Source organism: Bos indicus, chromosome 24 (assembly GCF_029378745.1).
Source record: "Bos indicus isolate NIAB-ARS_2022 breed Sahiwal x Tharparkar chromosome 24, NIAB-ARS_B.indTharparkar_mat_pri_1.0, whole genome shotgun sequence".
NCBI classification, from domain to species: domain Eukaryota; kingdom Metazoa; phylum Chordata; class Mammalia; order Artiodactyla; family Bovidae; genus Bos; species Bos indicus.
In genome coordinates, this window is record NC_091783.1 from 33305457 (window position 1) to 33323760 (window position 18304).

General features: G+C 43.9%; 1 protein-coding gene across 1 annotated transcript in view; it reads right to left on the minus strand.

Annotated features, from left to right (window-relative positions):
- The window catches only part of LAMA3 (laminin subunit alpha 3), a 249672-nt gene extending 242522 nt beyond the window's left edge, over window positions 1-7150 (minus strand). Inside the window, exon 1 of the mRNA XM_070778824.1 lies at window positions 6789-7150. Coding sequence (XP_070634925.1) covers window positions 6789-7067 — 279 coding nt within the window. The 5' untranslated portion in view covers window positions 7068-7150. The remainder of the gene's footprint in view (window positions 1-6788) is intronic.
- Between the last annotated feature and the right edge of the window lie 11154 nt (window positions 7151-18304).

Consider the following 18304-nt stretch of genomic DNA (forward strand, 5'->3'; position numbering starts at 1 on the left):
TTGAAGAAGCAAAAGCAAGGTACAGTTCATTCCCCCAACTCCTGCCCTGGAGGCGCACACGACCACCTAAGTGGTGGGCGACCACCTAAACCACCCCTCCGACCTGACTCGAACTCTGGACTCACCCTTGCGTGTTCAGTCGCTCAGTTCTGTCTGACTCTGTGATCCCATGGACTGTAGCCCACCAGGCTCCTCTGTCCATGGGAGTTTTTCCAGGCAAGAATAGTGGAGAAGGTTGCCATTTCCTCCTCCAGGGGATCTTCCTGACCCAGGGGTCCAGCCCAGTGTGTCTCCTGCCCTCCACACAAATAAGTAACAAGCTTGCCCGCCGACCTCCCCCACAGAGTGAGCAAAGGAACCTGTTGGTTCTCACTCCCCAGCTGCTGCAGCAGGGGCCCCAATAAAGCCTTGCCTGAATTTCCTGTCTGGACTCTGATCAATTTCTATTGATTAAGGAGGCCAGGAACCCTAGTAGTAACATTTATATTAACATCAACTGTATCTTCACTCTGCCATCCTTTCATTCAATAGTTTCAGAGCATCTGTTCTGTTCCAGGCTTCGTCCTAAGCACTGGAGAAACCATGGGGAACAGGACAAGACAGGATCCCTGAATCACAGAGCTCTCAAACACCAAAACTTAATGTCTGAGCAGTAACAAGTATATAAAATCTTGTTTAATGAACTTAAGTACAGAAAAACCACTGCAAACATTTTTCACACAACAAACAAACTACAGACTTTTTAAATGCCCTGCCTATTGACACATGCTACTGTTCAAGTACCCACGTTACTATTATTATAGAATCAGCCCCATAAACCCGGGTTGTTGTTGGTTTTATTTTTTTTCCCTAAGATGTGACTTTTATCCATTTACTTTTTTGCAAAATCCTTTTGACCTGAAATTCTAAACTCTAGCTGGCCCCCAAATTTTATTTTTAGAGACTTCAAAAAAATAGAACTATTTTTACTAACTTTTCTCTGTCTCCCAGCTCGAGCTGTATATCAGCAGATTTAAGATGACTAAAACTGGAACTTCCCTGGTGGTCTAATAACTAAGGCTCCACACTCCCAACGCAGGAGGTCCCGGTTCAATCCCCGGTCAGAGAACTCGATTCCACATGCCACAACAAAAGATCCTGCATGCCATAGCTAATACCCAACGAAGTCAAATAAAGATATAAATATTTTTTAAAAAAAGATGACCATCACTCAGATACAGCCAAATGATTAGTCTTAATCTCTCTCCCCTTCCCCTACCCGTCTCCCACCACACCTCACTTTTCTGAAAGGAAGGTCTGCACCAGCTGCTACTAACACTGAGCCAGAACAAGTGTCTAAGAGTCCAGCTTCTGGAATTGGCCTTCTCCTTCTGTCTCCAACATGTTTCTCTCCTAATCACGTCAGCTCCTCTCACAGTAGTCATCAGTGCACCTGCTCAAGCCTCAACTGTAAAAGCAGAAAGCACTTCTGCTCACCCTTATTTTTAGAGATTTAAGCCTGACACCAGACAGAGTTCTCCTCCTTCAGGCTACACCTTGGCCTGGAAATGCAGTCAGCTGAGAGATTTAAGCCTGACACCAGACAGCGTTCTCCTCCTTCAGGCTACACCTTGGCCTGGAAATGCAGTCAGCTGAGTGACCTCAGGAAGCCACTGCCTACTCTATCTAGGCCTGTAGACTCAGGTTTAAGCATCTATTATGGAAACTCAATCAGAACAAGAAACATGACTTTTATGTACTTCTCAAAACAGTAGTGGCAACGTACGACACTCAATAAAAATACGAGCTGAGGAGGATGAGAGTTGGCCCGTTTCTAGGCAAAATTGGGGACAAAGAATCAGCTGAAAATTTCCTGGATACCTTCCCTCCTCCTTACGTTTACTCTTCCCACAATTAGAACTACTACTACTACTAAGTCACTTCAGTCGTGTCCGACTCTGTGCAACCCCATAGACAGCAGCCCACCAGGCTCCCCTGTCCCTGGGATTCTCCAGGCAAGAACACTGGACTGGGCTGCCATTTCCTTCTCCAATGCATGAAAGTGAAAAGTGAAAGTGAAGTCGCTCAGTCGTGTCCAACTCTTCGAGACCCCATGGACCGCAGCCTCCCAGTCTCCTCCATCCATGGGATTTTCCAGGCAAGAGTACTGGAGTGGGGTGCCATTGCCTTCTCCGACAATTAGAACAGTTCTCTCCAAAGCTGGGTGTCCCAGGCAATCCAGTGGGGTGCAAGAGGCGAATACTCAAACTGTCTGGTTTACTTAAAATGAAGAAATTCAATTTTCCTAATATACAGATTGCCTCTGTATATTATGGCATCACTGATGCCGCAATGAACTCTGAACTTGGGCAAATTCTGGGAGATGCTGAGGGACAGGGAGGCCTGGCATGCTGCAGTCCATGGGGTCACAAAGAGGCGGACACAACTGGCTGACTGAACAACAGCAACACATTGCCTACAGGCCTTCACTCAGTCCACAAGTCAACTAGCCACAAGAGTTCCGAGTGTCTGTTCAAGGGAAGAGGAGGGCTCTGACCCACCAGGCTATTACCTGCTGAGGACACGTGAAGCTTATGTGCACTCAATTAAGTGGACAGGTGGATTCTATTCTTCTAAGCAGCAGAAGAGTTACAACATTGTACTGAAAAGGAGAGTGATCATGAAATTCTTTTGGCTACACAGGTTCACTGGTTTTCTCATGGAAAAGTACTTAAAACACCTCTTAAATTTAAAGCTGAGTTACAGGTTTTTTCCCCACAAAAGTTCCAAATTGACAGACTCTCGCTGGGATGACCAGTGACTGCCAGGAATACGTGCATGCTCAGTCACTTGCGTTGTATCTGACTCTTTGTGACCCCGTGGCCTGTAGCCCACCAGGCTTCTCTGTCCACGGGATTCTCCAGGCAAGGATACTGGAGCGGGTGCCATGCCCTTCTCCAGGGGATCTTCCCAACCCAGGGATCGAACTGGTGTCTCCTAAGTCTCCTGCAATATAGGCATATTCTTTACCGCTGAACTACTTGATAAATATTTACAAAACAACAGAGGTACTTTGTTCCATCAAAGAAAGTGTGTTGTTTTTAAAATACGTGAAAAAGTAAATACTGTTCTAAAGAAATGCATGCCTTGGAAAGAATTTTGAAAAATAGGTGTTTGGAAATGTGTCGTCTTTTGTTGCTGAAAAGCTGGAACTGTGTTACTCTAAAAGCTCTTACATTTGTACATTTTAAAAACACAGAAACAGAATTTTCTAACATATTTCAATATTTTGCAAGAGAAGAATGAACTTTGAATCCATTATTTATAACATTAAAACACAACACCTTCCTACCAGGAAGTACTGAATTCCACTTTAAAAATGAACATATACTGGCCAAGTTTCTACATTAAAAAAAAAAAAAAAAACAAAACTAGAATAATTGGAGGATGGAGCAGAAGTACAAGTACCACGGTTCAGGAAACTCTCACAGGGTCTGGTTTTTAGAAAGGCTGCTCACTTAGTTTAACACTCTATCACTGCATCTTGAAAAGAAAAATGCAAAAAAGCAAAATGGCTGTCTGGGGAGGCCTTACAAATAGCTGTGAAAAGAAGAGAAGCGAAAAGCAAAGGAGAAAAGGAAAGATATACTCATTTGAATGCAAAGTTCCAAAGAATAGCAAGGAGAGATAAGAAAGCCTTCCTCAGCGATCAGTGCAAAGAAATAGAGGAAAATAATAGAATGGGAAAGACTAGACATCTCTTCAAGAAAAGTAGTGATACCAAGGGAACATTTCAAGCAAATATGGGCTCAATAAAGGAAAGAAATGGTATGGACCTAACAGAAGCAGAAGATATTAAGAAGAGGTGGCAAGAGTACACAGAAGAACTGTACAAAAAAAGATCTTCATGACCCAGATAATCACAATGGTGTGATCACTCACCTAGAGCCAGACATCCTGGAATGTGAAGTCAAGTGGGCCTTAGGAAGCATCACTACGAACAAAGCTAGTGGAGGTGATGGAATTCCAGTTGAGCTATTTCAAATCCTGAAAGACGATGCTGTGAAAATGCTACACTCAATATGCCAGCAAATTTGGAAAACTCAGCAGTGGCCACAGGACTGGAAAAGGTCAGTTTTCATTCCAATCCCGAAGAAAGGCAATGCCAAAGAATGCTCAAAAGTTGTGCTCAAAGAATGCACAACTGCACTCATCTCACCCGCTAATAAAGTAATGCTCAAAATTTTCCAAGCCAGGCTTCTTCAACAGTACGTGAACTGTGAACTTCCAGATGTTCAAACTGGTTTTAGAAAAGGCAGAGGAACCAGAGATCAAATTGCCAACATCTGCTGGATCATCAAAAAAAGCAAGATAATTCCAGAAAAACATCTATTTCTACTTTATTGATTACGCCAAAGCCTTTGACTGTGTGGATCACAATAAACTGTGGAAAATTCTGAAGGAGATGGGAATACCAGACCACCTGACCTGCCTCTTGAGAAACCTGTACACAGGTCAGAAAGCAACAGTTAGAATTGGACATGGAACAACAGACTGGTCCCAAATAGGGAAAGGAGTACGTCAAGGCTGTATATTGTTACCCTGCTTGTTTAACTTCTATGCAGAGTACATCATGAGAAATGCTGGGCTGGATGAAGCACAAGCTGGAATCAAGGTTGCTGGGAGAATATCAATAACCTCAGATATGCAGATGACACCACCCTTGGCAGAAAGTGAAGAAGAACTAAAGAGTTTCTTGATGAAAGTGAAAGAGGAGAGTGAAAAAGTTGGCTTAAAGCTCAACATTCAGAAAACGAAGATCATGGCATCTGGTCCCATCACTTCATGGCAAACAGATAGGCAAACAGTGGAAACTTATTTGGGGGGGCTCCAAAATCACTGCAGATGGTGATTTCAGCCATGAAATTAAAAGACGCTTACTCCTTGGAAGAAAGTTATGACCAACCTAGACAGCATATTAAAAAGCAGAGACATTACTTTGCCAACAAAGGTCCATCTAGTCAAGGCTATGGTTTTTCCAGTAGTCATGCATGGATGTGAGAGTTGGACTATAAAGAAAGCTGAGTGCCGAAGAACTGATGCTTTTGAACTGTGGTCCTGGAGAAGACTCTTGAGGGTCCCTTGGACTGCAAGGAGATCCATCCAGTCTATCCTAAAGAAGATCAGTCCTGAGTGTTCATTGGAAGGACTGATGTTGAAGCTGAAACTCCAATACTCTGGCCACCTGATGCGAAGAGCTGATTCACTGGAAAAGACCCTGATGCTGGGAAAGATTGAAGGCCGGAGGAGAAGGGGATGACAGAGGATGAGATGGTTGGGTGGTACCACCGACTCAATGGACATGGGTTTGGGTGAACTCTGGGAGTTGGTGATGGACAGGGAGGCCTGGCTTGCTGCGGCCCGTGGGGTCACAAAGAGTTGGACATGACTGAGCAACTGAACTGAACTGATATGCATAATTTTTGAACAAGCAGCTCCACAATTTCATTTTGCAATACACTCTGAAAATTATGCAGCTGGCTCTGGAACTCAGGAGTCAATGTAGTTTTCATTTGAATTTACGTATTTTTGAGGTATTTTCTCAGTGACGACAACCACAAAATTCAAGTATGAATGTAAAACCAACTTTGAACGGCTATATCATGCTGCTAAACTACACTTGTCAAAAATAATTATATGTGATTAATACTTGTTTATTTATAACTAGTTATACACAATCACAAATAAAACATTTAGAGAAAGCAAAACTATTTGGAGCTGTTACTAAAGAAAATTAAAAGCATTTTTATTTTTATATTTATAGTACACACAAATTAATGTCATACATGCATATCATTTATAAATAAATTAGCATCTATTTCATAAGAATATACTGCATGTTCAACAACTTGTCAAAAAACTTTCTAAAACAGACCTAGCCTCCTAATGATAATCTTTTCCTTTTGGAGCCCAAACTCCGAAATTACTCCCTCTTCCGGCAATACTTTACTCAGCAATACTTCAGGAGAGGGAGGGAGGCAGTGACCAGCTTGGTTGGTAAAGAGGATTCAGAGTCAGGACTGGGTTCAAACCCAAGCGTCCTCTGTGATGTAGCCGCATTTGTTAACCTTTCACCTGATCAGTGCTCAGAGTAGTGTGACGCTCATGTGTAAGGACCTGGCACACCTCCAGACGCTGATGAAGTACCAGTGACACCGGCATCCACACAGGTGTTTCCAGTAGGAGCCTGATGCACTCAGCACCCTTGTCTCTACCTGGTCCCCTCGCCCCAGTGACTGGATGGTGGCAACACTTCAGGTTGTGAGTGAGCTGCGTCTTTCTGGTGACTCCGGAGTGGTAATACTGATATAACTCAAAGGTTTCTCTCTTTAAATATACCAGGGGATCTAACTGCTATTAACTTCTCTTCATAAGCTCAGGGAGATGAAGGGCCTGGACGAAGGGGCGTCGGTGAGGCCCTCGGGGACTCAAGGCCCGGCCGGGCGCTCCCTGGGTGACGGGTGCAGCAGGACAGTACCACCGTTCAGTCCATCCCAGGAGTGCAGCTTCGGACTTTCTCCTGGGCTCGCCCCAACGGAACCTCAGCCCTTCACCTCGCGTGCTTCACCCATCCCGGCCTCGAGCGGCTTGTCCCCGAGGGCAGTGCTCCCCAAGATTACTCCGGGGGCCGCGGAGCCCCGCAGGAGTTCCCCAAGAGAGTGCTAGGGAAAGGGTCCGACCCCTTCGCCTCAGGGTGGCTGCCCCGCGCGGGGAGGGAGCCCGCCCCCCGCGGTCTCCCGGGACCTTACCTGGATGGTGTGGCCGCTGCCTGGGGCGGTGGGGCCCCCCACCAACTTGCAGTACAGCTCGGGCCGGGGCCGCGCGACGCCGGGCTCCCGCTCCCCGCAGGTGGCGGTGGCCCAAATCCTGGCTGCCTCGGCCAGGTTGAAGTAGGGCGGGTGCAGGCTGAGCCCGGCCGGGGACTGGGGGTGTCGAGCCGCCGCGCACCCCGCCTGCACCAGCAGCAGCGACAGCAGCGGCAGCACCGACCCCGGTACCCAGTCCCGAGCCCGCCCGGCCGCTGCCATCCCGCCGCGCGCGGTCCTCCTGGCTGGGCGGCCTGCGGAGGGGCTGGGGACCCCGCGGTCCCGCGAACGATGCTCACGCGACGAGCGAGCGCCGCCCGGGCGTGGGTGGTGGCGGCGGATGCGCGCCCGCGCCCCACGCGCCGGGTGCCGGCGGCGAGGGGGCGGCTCCTCGGGGCTGGAACGTGCCGCGGCCGCAGCGGGCACCCGCCCGACCAGGAACTGACAGCGCTGGGCCTCGGCCCGAAGACTGCGGCTCCGCCAGCGCGCTGCAAACTTCGCGGGTGGGGAGGGCCAGAGGCGTGTCCCGGTTCCCAGCCCCGCGGCTGAAGGGAGTCCCAGACCGCCCCACCTTCCCACTGCCCGGGCAGAGATCGGGTAGTCGGCTTCTCCGGAGCCTCTAGGTGGACCTCGGACTAGGGGCAAGGAGGTTCTGGCGAACAGGGTGAGACAGTAGCTGCCACCGCCTGCAGAACCTCCACCAGAGCCATTGTGGGTTCCCAGATGAGTTTCAGTTGTCGAAGGACAAGTCCCGTCAATTCTGTCAGTGGGCGCCAACAAGATCTATGGCACTGCAGATACATCCTGAGGGTGGGATCAAAGGCTCTCCGGGGAACTGGGAGTGACCGAAGGTATGCAACTTTAAGACAGCCACTAGGGCAAGCTGTAGTTTGCCAGGCTGTAAAGCCACCTCACTGGAAAGACTGATGCTGAAGTTGAAGCTGAAATTGTTCAGCCACCTGATATGAAGAGCCGACTGACTGGAAATTACCCTGATACTGGGAAAGATTGAAGGCAAAAGAAGAAGGGAGTGGCAGAGGATGAGATGGTTAGATAGCATCACTGACTCAATGGACATGAATTTGAGCAAACTCAGAGAGATGGTGAAGGACGGGGGAGCCTGGCATGCCGCAGTCCATGGGGTTGCAAAGAGTCAGACACGACTTAGCCTTAGCGACTGAACAACAACAAACAAACCTACCTTGGGGGAAATCCTTCAGACGCCCCATCTGCTGTGTTTTACAGGTAAACAGCAATGTTGAGTACATTACTCTTAGCTGTCACATGGCCTCTGAGTAGAGGACAATAACTTCCCAACTCCCAGGGCTGAGGCTTGGTCTTGAGGCAGGACACTTCACCAAAAAGGAGATGGCACAAGCCCTCTAACGATTGGAGGAGGGTGCCATTGCTGCAGGCCAGGACGAACGAAAGTGCCTTGAGAAAGAAGGACCAGAGCTAGAGCTTCCAAAGATGGAGAAGGGAAAAAGAGGTCCAGTGTGAGAGCGCTCCTGGAACAAAAATTGAGATGAAGATTAAAATGGAACAGTTCAAAGAAGAGAGAGCTAACTAGCATATTTATTAAATACTGGGATACGTTGTAGTAGGGAGGAAGTGTGTCTATTTAATCTTATGTTCTTCAAAAACAAACAGAAGGAGAAAGGGATTTGTGGGGATAACACAAAACTTCAGACTGATAAATTGACTACATAAAAAAAAATGTGTGCACCAAAAAGCAAACAGAACAAATCGAAAACAAATAAGGAAAAAATGTATACCACAAATGACTTGTGATTAATGACTTTAATATATAAAATGCATTTACAAAATAATTCAAGAAAGCTGAAAAATAGAGGCTAATAGATCTAACAACTGACAGGAAAATAAATTCGTTAAGCTAATAAACATATTAAAAAAATTGACCTTTCTGAGAATTGAAATGCAAACATAGCACCAATAAGATTCTTGTTTCACTTATCAATTGGCAAAGATTTTTTTTTTTTAATGATAAAACTGAAAGTTCAAGAGAATTCAAGGAATTAATTCTAACACACTTGGTAGAAGTGAAAACCATGTAACCTTTCAAGAGGGCAATTTTTGCAGCACTTAGTAAATGACTTCATCTTGCATATATTCTGCCTTAACAATTTCACTTGTATAGATTTATATCCAGGAAACGGTTAAGGAAGTTTGCAAAGATTTAATGGCAAGGACTTAGCAGAGATACTTATAATTGTTTTAAGCTTGCATGCTAAGTCACTTCAGTTGTGTTCGACTCTGTGACCCTGTGGACTATAGCACACCAAGCTCCTCTGTCCATGGGATTCTCCAGGCAAGAATACTGGAATGGATTGCCATGCCCTTCTCCAGGGGATCTTCCCAACCCAGGGATCGAACCAGCATCTCTTATGTCTCCTGCATTGGCAGGCAGGTTCTTTACCACTAGTGCCACCTGGGCCACAGCAGTTTTAAGCTTGCTGCTGCTGCTGCTGCTAAGTCGCTTCAGTCGTGTCCGACTCTGTGCGACCCCATAGACGGCCTCTCACCACGTTCCCCCGTCCCTGGGATTCTCCAAGCAAGAATACTGGAGTGGGTTGCCATTTCCTTCTCTATGAAGTCATTAAAATGACGGTATAGAAGTATTCTTTCTGACATAGAAAGATGTTCACAATATTTTAACAGAAAAGAAAGGATGTAAAATAATACACATGTACAAAAATTAACCATATTTCTAAACACTAGAAACAAACCGTCCAAAAATGAAATTAAGAGCCATTCCATTTACAATATTCAAAAAGAATAAAAGTCTTAGGACTAAATTTAAAAAAAGAAGTGCAAGACTTTAACATTTAAACAGTGTTAACATGTAACCCAGCAATTACAATCCTAAGTCTGTATTCAAAAGAACTGAAAATATATTCACACAGAAAAAGTGTTCATGGATGTTCATAGCAACATTCATAATAGCCAAAAAGTGAAAACAATTCAATGCTTACTAACTAGTGAATGGAAAAACAAAATGTGATATAACCATCCAATGCAATGTCATTCAGCCATAAAAAAGAATGAAGATCTGATACGTGCGACAACATGGATGAACCTTGAAAAACATTACACTAGGTGAAGGAAGCCAGACACAAAGGTCACATTTGTAATGGCAGCAACTGCTAATGGATATGGGAATTTTTTTTGAGCAGGGGGAATGATGCAAATGTTCTGGAATTAGATAGAGGCGATGCTAAAGCTGAAACTCCAATACTTTGGCCACCTCATGCGAAGACTTGACTCATTGGAAAAGACCCTGATGCTGGGAGGGATTGGAGGCAGGAGGAGAAGGGGACGACAGAGGATGAGACGGCTGCATGACATCACCGACTCGATGGACGTGAGTTTGAGTGAACTCCGGGAGTTGCTGATGGACAGGGAGGCCTGGTGTGGTGCGTTTCATGGGGTCACAAAGAGTCAGACACGACTGAGCGACTGAACTGAACTGAACTGATGGTTGTACGACTCTGTGAATATACAGTTGACCCTTGAACAACATGGATTTGAACTGCAAGGGTCCACTTATGCATGGATTTTTTTCGATAAATAGTTACTACAATACTTGTTGTTTAGTTGCTAAATTGTGTCTGACTCTTTGCTACCCCAGGGACTATACCCCACCAGGCTCCTCTGTCCATGGGATTTCCTAGGCAAGAATACTGGAGTGGGTTGCCATTTCCTTCTCCAACTATGTGCTCCTTGAAGCAGAACTGGCGGTATAAGAAGCCACCTTAAAGTTATTCTTGGATTTTCAACTGGGGGGAACAGTCAGCACCTCTAACCCCTACGTTGTTCAAAGGTCAACTCTAATACTAAAAAACACTGAACCATCCACTTTAAAAGTCAGTTTATGGTATATGAATTGCATCTTAACACAGCCATTATTAAAAAAGAATTTTTGCAGAACTGAAATATACATTATATATAAAAGAATATTTGAATGTGTGCATGTACATACATGTGTATGTGAAAGCATATTCAAAGAGATTTTGAAATTATACAAGAAGATGTTCAAGAGTGAATAGATGTGATAGAAGGGACTTTGTGTATATTCTTTTTGCTATGTCTATATTTAAAAATTTTTTCCAATCATGAACCTATGCTACTTTGCCCTAATAAGAACATTCACATTTTAATAAGTCAATGAATGCCCAGCATTACCTGGAATAGTCCCACTGAGGTGGTATGGTTCTATCTAAACGGATGAAAGAACATTGTGAGAAAGTGAGACAGATTTTACTTTCTTTTTATAAAGTCCTTCCAGACAAGATTATCTGAAGGAAAATATTCAACTAACAGCTAAGATTCCAAAATTCTTTTATCAATATGCAAATATGAAAGCAAAGTCTACATTGAAGACACTGTTCTCTACCCAGCCAGTAACTCCCCATGACACCAGGCCAGCTCACTGAGAGATTCCGAGGTCAGAACCCCTAGCAGCAGAATCGACCATCTGTGGATGCAAATCAGCCCTTCTTCCTCATAGAACTTTGTATTTTGCTCTGGTGGTGGTGGTTTAATCGCTAGGTTGTGTCCGACTCTTATGACCCCATGGACTGTAGTCTGCCAGGCTCCTCTGTCCATGGAATTCTCCAGGACAGGTTTCCATTTCCTTCTCCAGGGGATCTTCCCCACCCAGGAATTGAACCCGGGTCTCCTGCATTGCAGGCAGATTCTTTACTGACAGCTATAAGGGAAGCCCATTCAGTTCAGTCGCTCAGTCGTGTCCAACTCTTTGCGACTCCATGAACCGCAGTACACCAGGCCTCCCTGTCCATCAGCAACTCCCGAAGTCCACCCAAACCCATGTCCATTGAGTCAGTGACGCCCTCCAACCATCTCATCCTCTGTCGGCCCCTTCTCCTCCTGCCCTCAATCTTTCCCAGCATCAGGGACTTTTCAAATGAGTCGGCTATGAGGGAAGCCCGTATTTTGCTCTAAAAGGCAACAATTACGAGCATGACACACAAATTACTGTATTGTACATGGCAGTATTTCTCTTTGATATGTTTTATTACACTCCCTACCTAGTCAGATGGTATGTGACGTCATTGACTTCACACTGTCACTGCTGTTTAAAAATAACTTTGTGACGTCAGAGCACAATAGGTGTATTTGCCACTGAGAACAGCTTTAAAGGTGAACAAATAAAAGCTACACGTATAAAGTTCATATTTGTTAGTAAAACTGTCTCTCTAAAGACTGTGTATCCAGGATCTTCCCCCGTGGTCCAGTGGCTGGAGTCTGCATACCTGCTGCAGGGGAGCTGGGTTCAATCTCTGGTCAGAGCACTAGATCCTGCTTGCTACAAATAAAGATCCCACATGCCACAGTGAAGATCAAAGATCCAGAGTGCCCTAAGACTCTGCACAGCCAAATAATTCGTTAATTAAAAAAAAGACTATGTATCCAAAACAAATACCCCAGGAGCACCAACACTCCATAGTTCTAGATATGGGAGATTTGATCGGAATAATGACACTTTGGGGGAGAGGAGAAAGGCCACTCTGAAGTTTAAATGAAGAAACGTATGAATAAGTGCTTTTAAACACTAAGGCAGCAAATAGAAGGCACGCTTGTGTTTTTAAGGCAAAATGGGGCTCTTGTGTTTTAATGGGAAAAGATGATGCTTGAAGAAATTAAATGACTTGCCCACATTTTAAGAAAAACAGGAATAATAAACAGGACCCAGACCTTCTGATTCTCACTTCCTGCTCCTAGGAGGACTCTGGGGGGGAAACCCATGTGAGGTGTGAAGGCTGCAGAAGTATCCCAAGCACCAGAGGAGATATTGGTTTACTTAGCTCTAGAGGGGTGGGTGTGAGACATGCATAGAAGTGGGTAAACAAACCCAAACTAACAGTGAATTTGGGGTTTGGCTGACCTCTTAATACTTCAGAAGTGATTCATGCATAACTATGTCCTTCAGATCTTAAGTTAGAAATGCAACTTGCCATGCCATTGTTGCAAAATATTTCCCTAGTATCAAGAAAGAAGACTGCAAGTGTGGTAAAGGCACTGTTCACCAAGGGCGTAATCAAACTAGACCATGTTCTGTTAGTTCCATGATGGGCCTAACATTATACTTAGGACTGACGCTCCTTCAGGTGAAAGCATGGATTTTCTTCTTCTCCTTCCTCCCCGCCCCACCCCCAATATGGCAGCCCTTTTCCTTCCGCCCTTCCAAGTCATCCTAGGAATATGAACTGGGATTATAAATCCCAGGTCCTGCTTATTATTAATATCACTATTCTTCTTAAAATTGTATTGTTAAACTGCACCTTACCATTGGCTTGGTTTCATTTTAAAAACAAGTTGGGACTTCCCAGGCAGTCCAGTGGTTAAGAATCCACCTTTCAAAGCAGGGGACCCGTGTTCTATCCCTGGTTGGGGAACTAAGATCCCACATATGTGGGGCAACTAAGTCCTGGAGCCGCAACAAAAGATACTGCAGCAACTAAGACCCAACGCAGCCAAATAATTAAATATACATTTTTTAAAGTTACACTTTCCCACTTTTATTATCACTTCATAGAAAAAACGATGACATCTTTCTAAGCCAACAGCAGTATGTGGGTCACCACCAACAGCAGTGAAAAGAATATAAACAAAATAGAAAAACAGAAGGCATTACTGCTGCTTGCAAAACTACATGCCTGCCAAGGCCTCCCCTTGAAAACCAGAGGGAACTAGATGATGAGGAAATTTTTGCTGTGCAACTGGTCAGCCTGACTGCAAACCCAAAGATGGAGAGCAACCTTTGCAATCCAATCATTCTATCATAAAGTATAAGAATATAAGGGTATATATGAATATCCTTTTATTACACTTTTCCCATGACCTTCTGCTTTGAAAGAATATCACTACCTGTATTTCCTAAATATTTTCCATGTTATCAAAGATCTATATAACTGCTAATACAGGCTTTGGCTTAGCATGAAGTCATTAATATGACCACACTGAGCTTTAATCATGCCAGCTCAAACTGGAGAAGGGGTGAGGATCCATTATTCTATGTTGCTAAATAAAGGCAGGGTTTCTACTGGTCATTTTGAAAACTGAGAATTGCCGCTAGGCCCCTGGGCTCTGGAAAACACAGATGGAATACCATCCAGTCGTATTTATAGATAAGAGGTCAAAGTTAAGGGACTTGACCAAGTCCTCATCACCACAAAATGGTGTCCAGAACACAGCCTGTGCCTGCCTCGGATTACGGCACATCTCACCCCCACTGCCTTTTGTGGTGAGCCTCCTGCCCTAGGCCCCTAATCTAATGTGTGCATGTTGCTCAGTCATGTCTGACTCCCTGTGACCCCATGGACTGTAGCCGGCCAGGTTCCTCTGTCCATGGAATTCTCAGGCAAGAATACTGGAGTAGGTTGCTATTTCCTTCTCCACCTAATCTCATGGCTTCTTATAAAGTAGTGATGCTCCCTTGGCACGTGGCCTGGGTCTGGCTCATAATCTCAGCTCAGAAACCCCAGTGTTCACCAAACCGAGTGGAATTCTCAGTATCCAAAATTTCTACTCACTGCAAGCAGATCCCAGCTTCAGCTGGAACCTTGACATTGGTATGGTGCATTAGGGCACTCCCTGTTAGTCAGCTCTGCCAAAGACCCTATGAAGCACTCACATTCCAACTGCATGAATTTCCTCTCCAGCTCTTGTTTTACACACTCCAGTTTGGCCTTTATATGAAATATGCAGTTGGGCAGAGCAGGTAATTTTATACGTTTGTTACTAAGGAGAATTCCTTTTTCCTCGCCAGCTGTATGTTACTAGAAGCAGTGGGGCTAGGATAAAAGAAAGTCTGTACCTAGGTAATAAGTACCTTTTCTTAACAATGAAATTTTTTCCTGTCAGCCCAGAGCTCACCCTGAAAGGTAAGTGGGCAGAAGTCATTATTCTCATTTTGTGGATAAGTGAAAAAAAGGTAATGAGTAATTAGACCATCTGGCCCAGGCATAGTGGAAATTTAAGAAATGGAGCCTTCATTCTCTTGACATGAAGGTTAAGTAATTTATCCAGCAAAGATTTTGAGTGAAAATTAGAAAGCAGCCTCTAAATTATCCCCTTGAGTCATTTTCTCATTTTTCCCTTTTGTGCCACCCTAAATCTAAGGGTTTGAACCCAGTTGAATGATTTCTGTGACCACAAAATATATCCAACTGGCAATGTTCAGCCACACTGCAGTTTGTTTCCATGTCAAAAATATCTCACATCAGAGACATGCATTTTGGTAAGAATTTGTCCAACAGATCCAATAGAGAGTTGGTTCACAATAAAATATGAAAACTTTTGTGAACAGAAACTGGCCCCCAAATTTTTTTTTTCTTTGTCTCTTTTGAGATCTCTATAGAAGTGAGTTATACCAAGCAGCAGATTGGTAAATACTTGTCAAAATTAAGATCAAATTAATATTACTTAAATACTAGAACATAGAGTTAAGGGTAATTTTGTAAACCATATAATCACTGAAATCTCTCATCACTTAATGCTCTTTAATAACCATCTTAGTGCTGAGCAGTTCACAGAACAAATGAGGTTGTTAATTTCAATACTTCTTTATTTAATTGAAAGAAAGTGAAAATGAAGTCGATCAGTCCTGTCCGACTCTTTGCGACCCCATAGACTGTAGCCTACCAGGCTCATCCGTCCATGGGATTTTCCAGGCGAGAGTACTAGAGTGGGTTGTCATTTCCTTCTTCAGGGGATCTTCCCAACCTGGGGATCAAACCTGAGTCTCCCGCATTATAGGCAGACCCTTTACCATCTGAGCCACCAAGAAAGTCCTCTTTTAAAAAAAAAAAAATTATTTATTTATTTTAATTGGAGGCTAATTACTTTACAACATTGTAGTGGTTTTTGCCATACCTTGACATGAATCAACCATGGGTGTACATGTGTTCCCCATCCTGAACTTCCTCCCACCTCCCTCCCCATCCCATCCCTCAGGGTCACCTCAATACACCAGCTATGAGCACCCTGTCTCATGCATCAAACCTGGAAAGTCCTCTTTATTTAATTGAATAAATATTTTATTTAATTGAAGTATAGTTAATTTATAATGTTGTGTTAGTTTCAAGTGTACAGCAAAGTGATTAGGTTATACATGTATATATATTCTTGTTCAGATTCTTTTCCATTATAAGTTATTATCAGACATTGAGTATAATTCCCTGTGCTACACAGTAGGTCCTTATTGCTAACCTATTGGTATATAATAGTGTGTATATGTTAATCCCAAACTCCTAATTAACTCTCTCCTTTTCCCCACTATCCCCTTTGATAGCCATAAGTTCATTTTCTATGTCTGTGAGTCTATTTGTCTTATAAATAATTTTTTGTATCATTTTTTAGATTCCACATATTAAGTGATATTGTTAGGGGAAGCACACTGACTGAAACCACCCATCCTGGCCAGGCCCTTTAGTAACCATTTTCATGAGCTCTTTTAGGACAGGAGGTCCTGGTAAGGAACACGGAACTAATAAGCCACCACCAACCAGAAGAGTTCAGGAAAGATCAAAAGGTGACACCACATATCCGACCACCTCCCAGAATCCTTCTCTCTGGCATCCATCTTGGCTGAACAAGGCGTGCACCCCCAGGAAGGACTCTGAGTCAGAATAATTGGCTAAAGACACCCCGGAAACTAATCCCATCACCATAAAACCCAAGACTGCAATCCACATGGCAGAGCTGTTCTCCTGGGTTCCCTTACCCTACTGCTCTCCACCTGGGTGCCCTTTCCCAATAAAATCTCTTGCTTTGTTAGCACATGTGTCTCCTCAGACAGTTCATTTCTGAGTGTTAGACAAGAGCCCAGTTTGGCCCTGGAAGGGGTCACCCTTCCTACAACAATATCACATAATACATTACTTTTTAGGAAGTCAGTGTAGATTCAACTTTCTCATTTCTCTATTTTTTTAATCTAGATTTATAATAGAGTAGCAAACGATGGTTATGGGACTCACAAACTATTCCCTTATCTCATACAGTGAGCTCTTCATGGAAGTAAATTCCAAAGATGATTCTGAGTGGCTGGTTAGACAGCCAGGCCTATAAATCAACTAGAAAATATGAGTATAACTTCATGAGTGACTCTGAGGAGGTGGGAGGAGATGAGAGAGGGACAGAATCAATAATATGTAAATAATGTGAAGAGATGAGGAAAAGAAATACCCAAAAGTCATGGGAACTCTTAACATAATCTATGCAGGAGACAGAAATGACTAGCTGCCTACCAAGGATTGGTTCTCCCCTTCCAGAGTGTAAAATTGTTCTGGAAAGTGGCTGCTGGCCCCAGGAATATATTTCCCACATTATTTGCATCTAGGTGGGGTCATTAACTGATTTTGAGCCAATGAAAAAGTGAGGAGAAGTGATCCATAAAAACCTTTTGCATGATCCTTCACATTTTGCCTCTTTTCCTACCTGGAAGCTCAGGGCTCCAGTGCCCTGGGAGCTGACTATATTCTGTCCTGCACTGTTTCCAACACTAAATATTATTTGTATTCAGCTCCATTGTAGGTTCCCTGACTGCAGGAAAAAGTGTCTCTTACACCAGCTTGCAGAGTGGTGGTGACTTACTAGGTGCTCAATAAATACGTATGACTTGATCAGTTGGTTTGGTTGGTGTAATCTGGTGTGATTTTATAGCTCTTCATGCCATTAACTGTGTGCCACATGTTCAGTTGTGCCTGACTCTTTGCAACCTCATGGACTGCAGTCTGCCAAGCTCCTACGTCCATGGAATTTTCCAGGCAAGTATACTGGAGTGGGTTGCACATCTCCTGCAATTAAATTCTTTACTATTCGGATACTTTACCCACTGAGCCATCAGGGAAGCCCCAAGAGCCCCAAATACTGATGCCATCTTCCGATCTTTAGAACATCAGCTCTATTTTCCAAATATCATAATTCTGCCTTATTCAGAAAAAATAGAATATGTATTTATATAATTTTAAGCACAATTTAGTTAAAAAATTTTTTTTAATTTTATTATTGTTTTTTTATTTTATTTTATTTTTAAACTTTACAATATTGTATTAGTTTTGCCAAATATCAAAATGAATCCGCCACAGGTATACCTGTGTTCCCCATTCTGAACCCTCCTCCCTCCTCCCTCCCCATACCATCCCTCTGGGTCGTCCCAGTGCACCAGCCCCAAGCATCCAGTATCGTGCATCGAACCTGGACTGGCGACTCGTTTCATACATGATATTATACATGTTTCAATGCTATTCTCCCAAATCTCCCCACCCTCTCCCTCTCCCACAGAGTCCATAAGGCTGATCTATACATCAGTGTCTCTTTTGCTGTCTCGTACACAGGATTATTGTTACCATCTTTCTAAATTCCATATATATGCGTTAGTATACTGTATTGGTGTTTTTCTTTCTGGCTTACTTCAC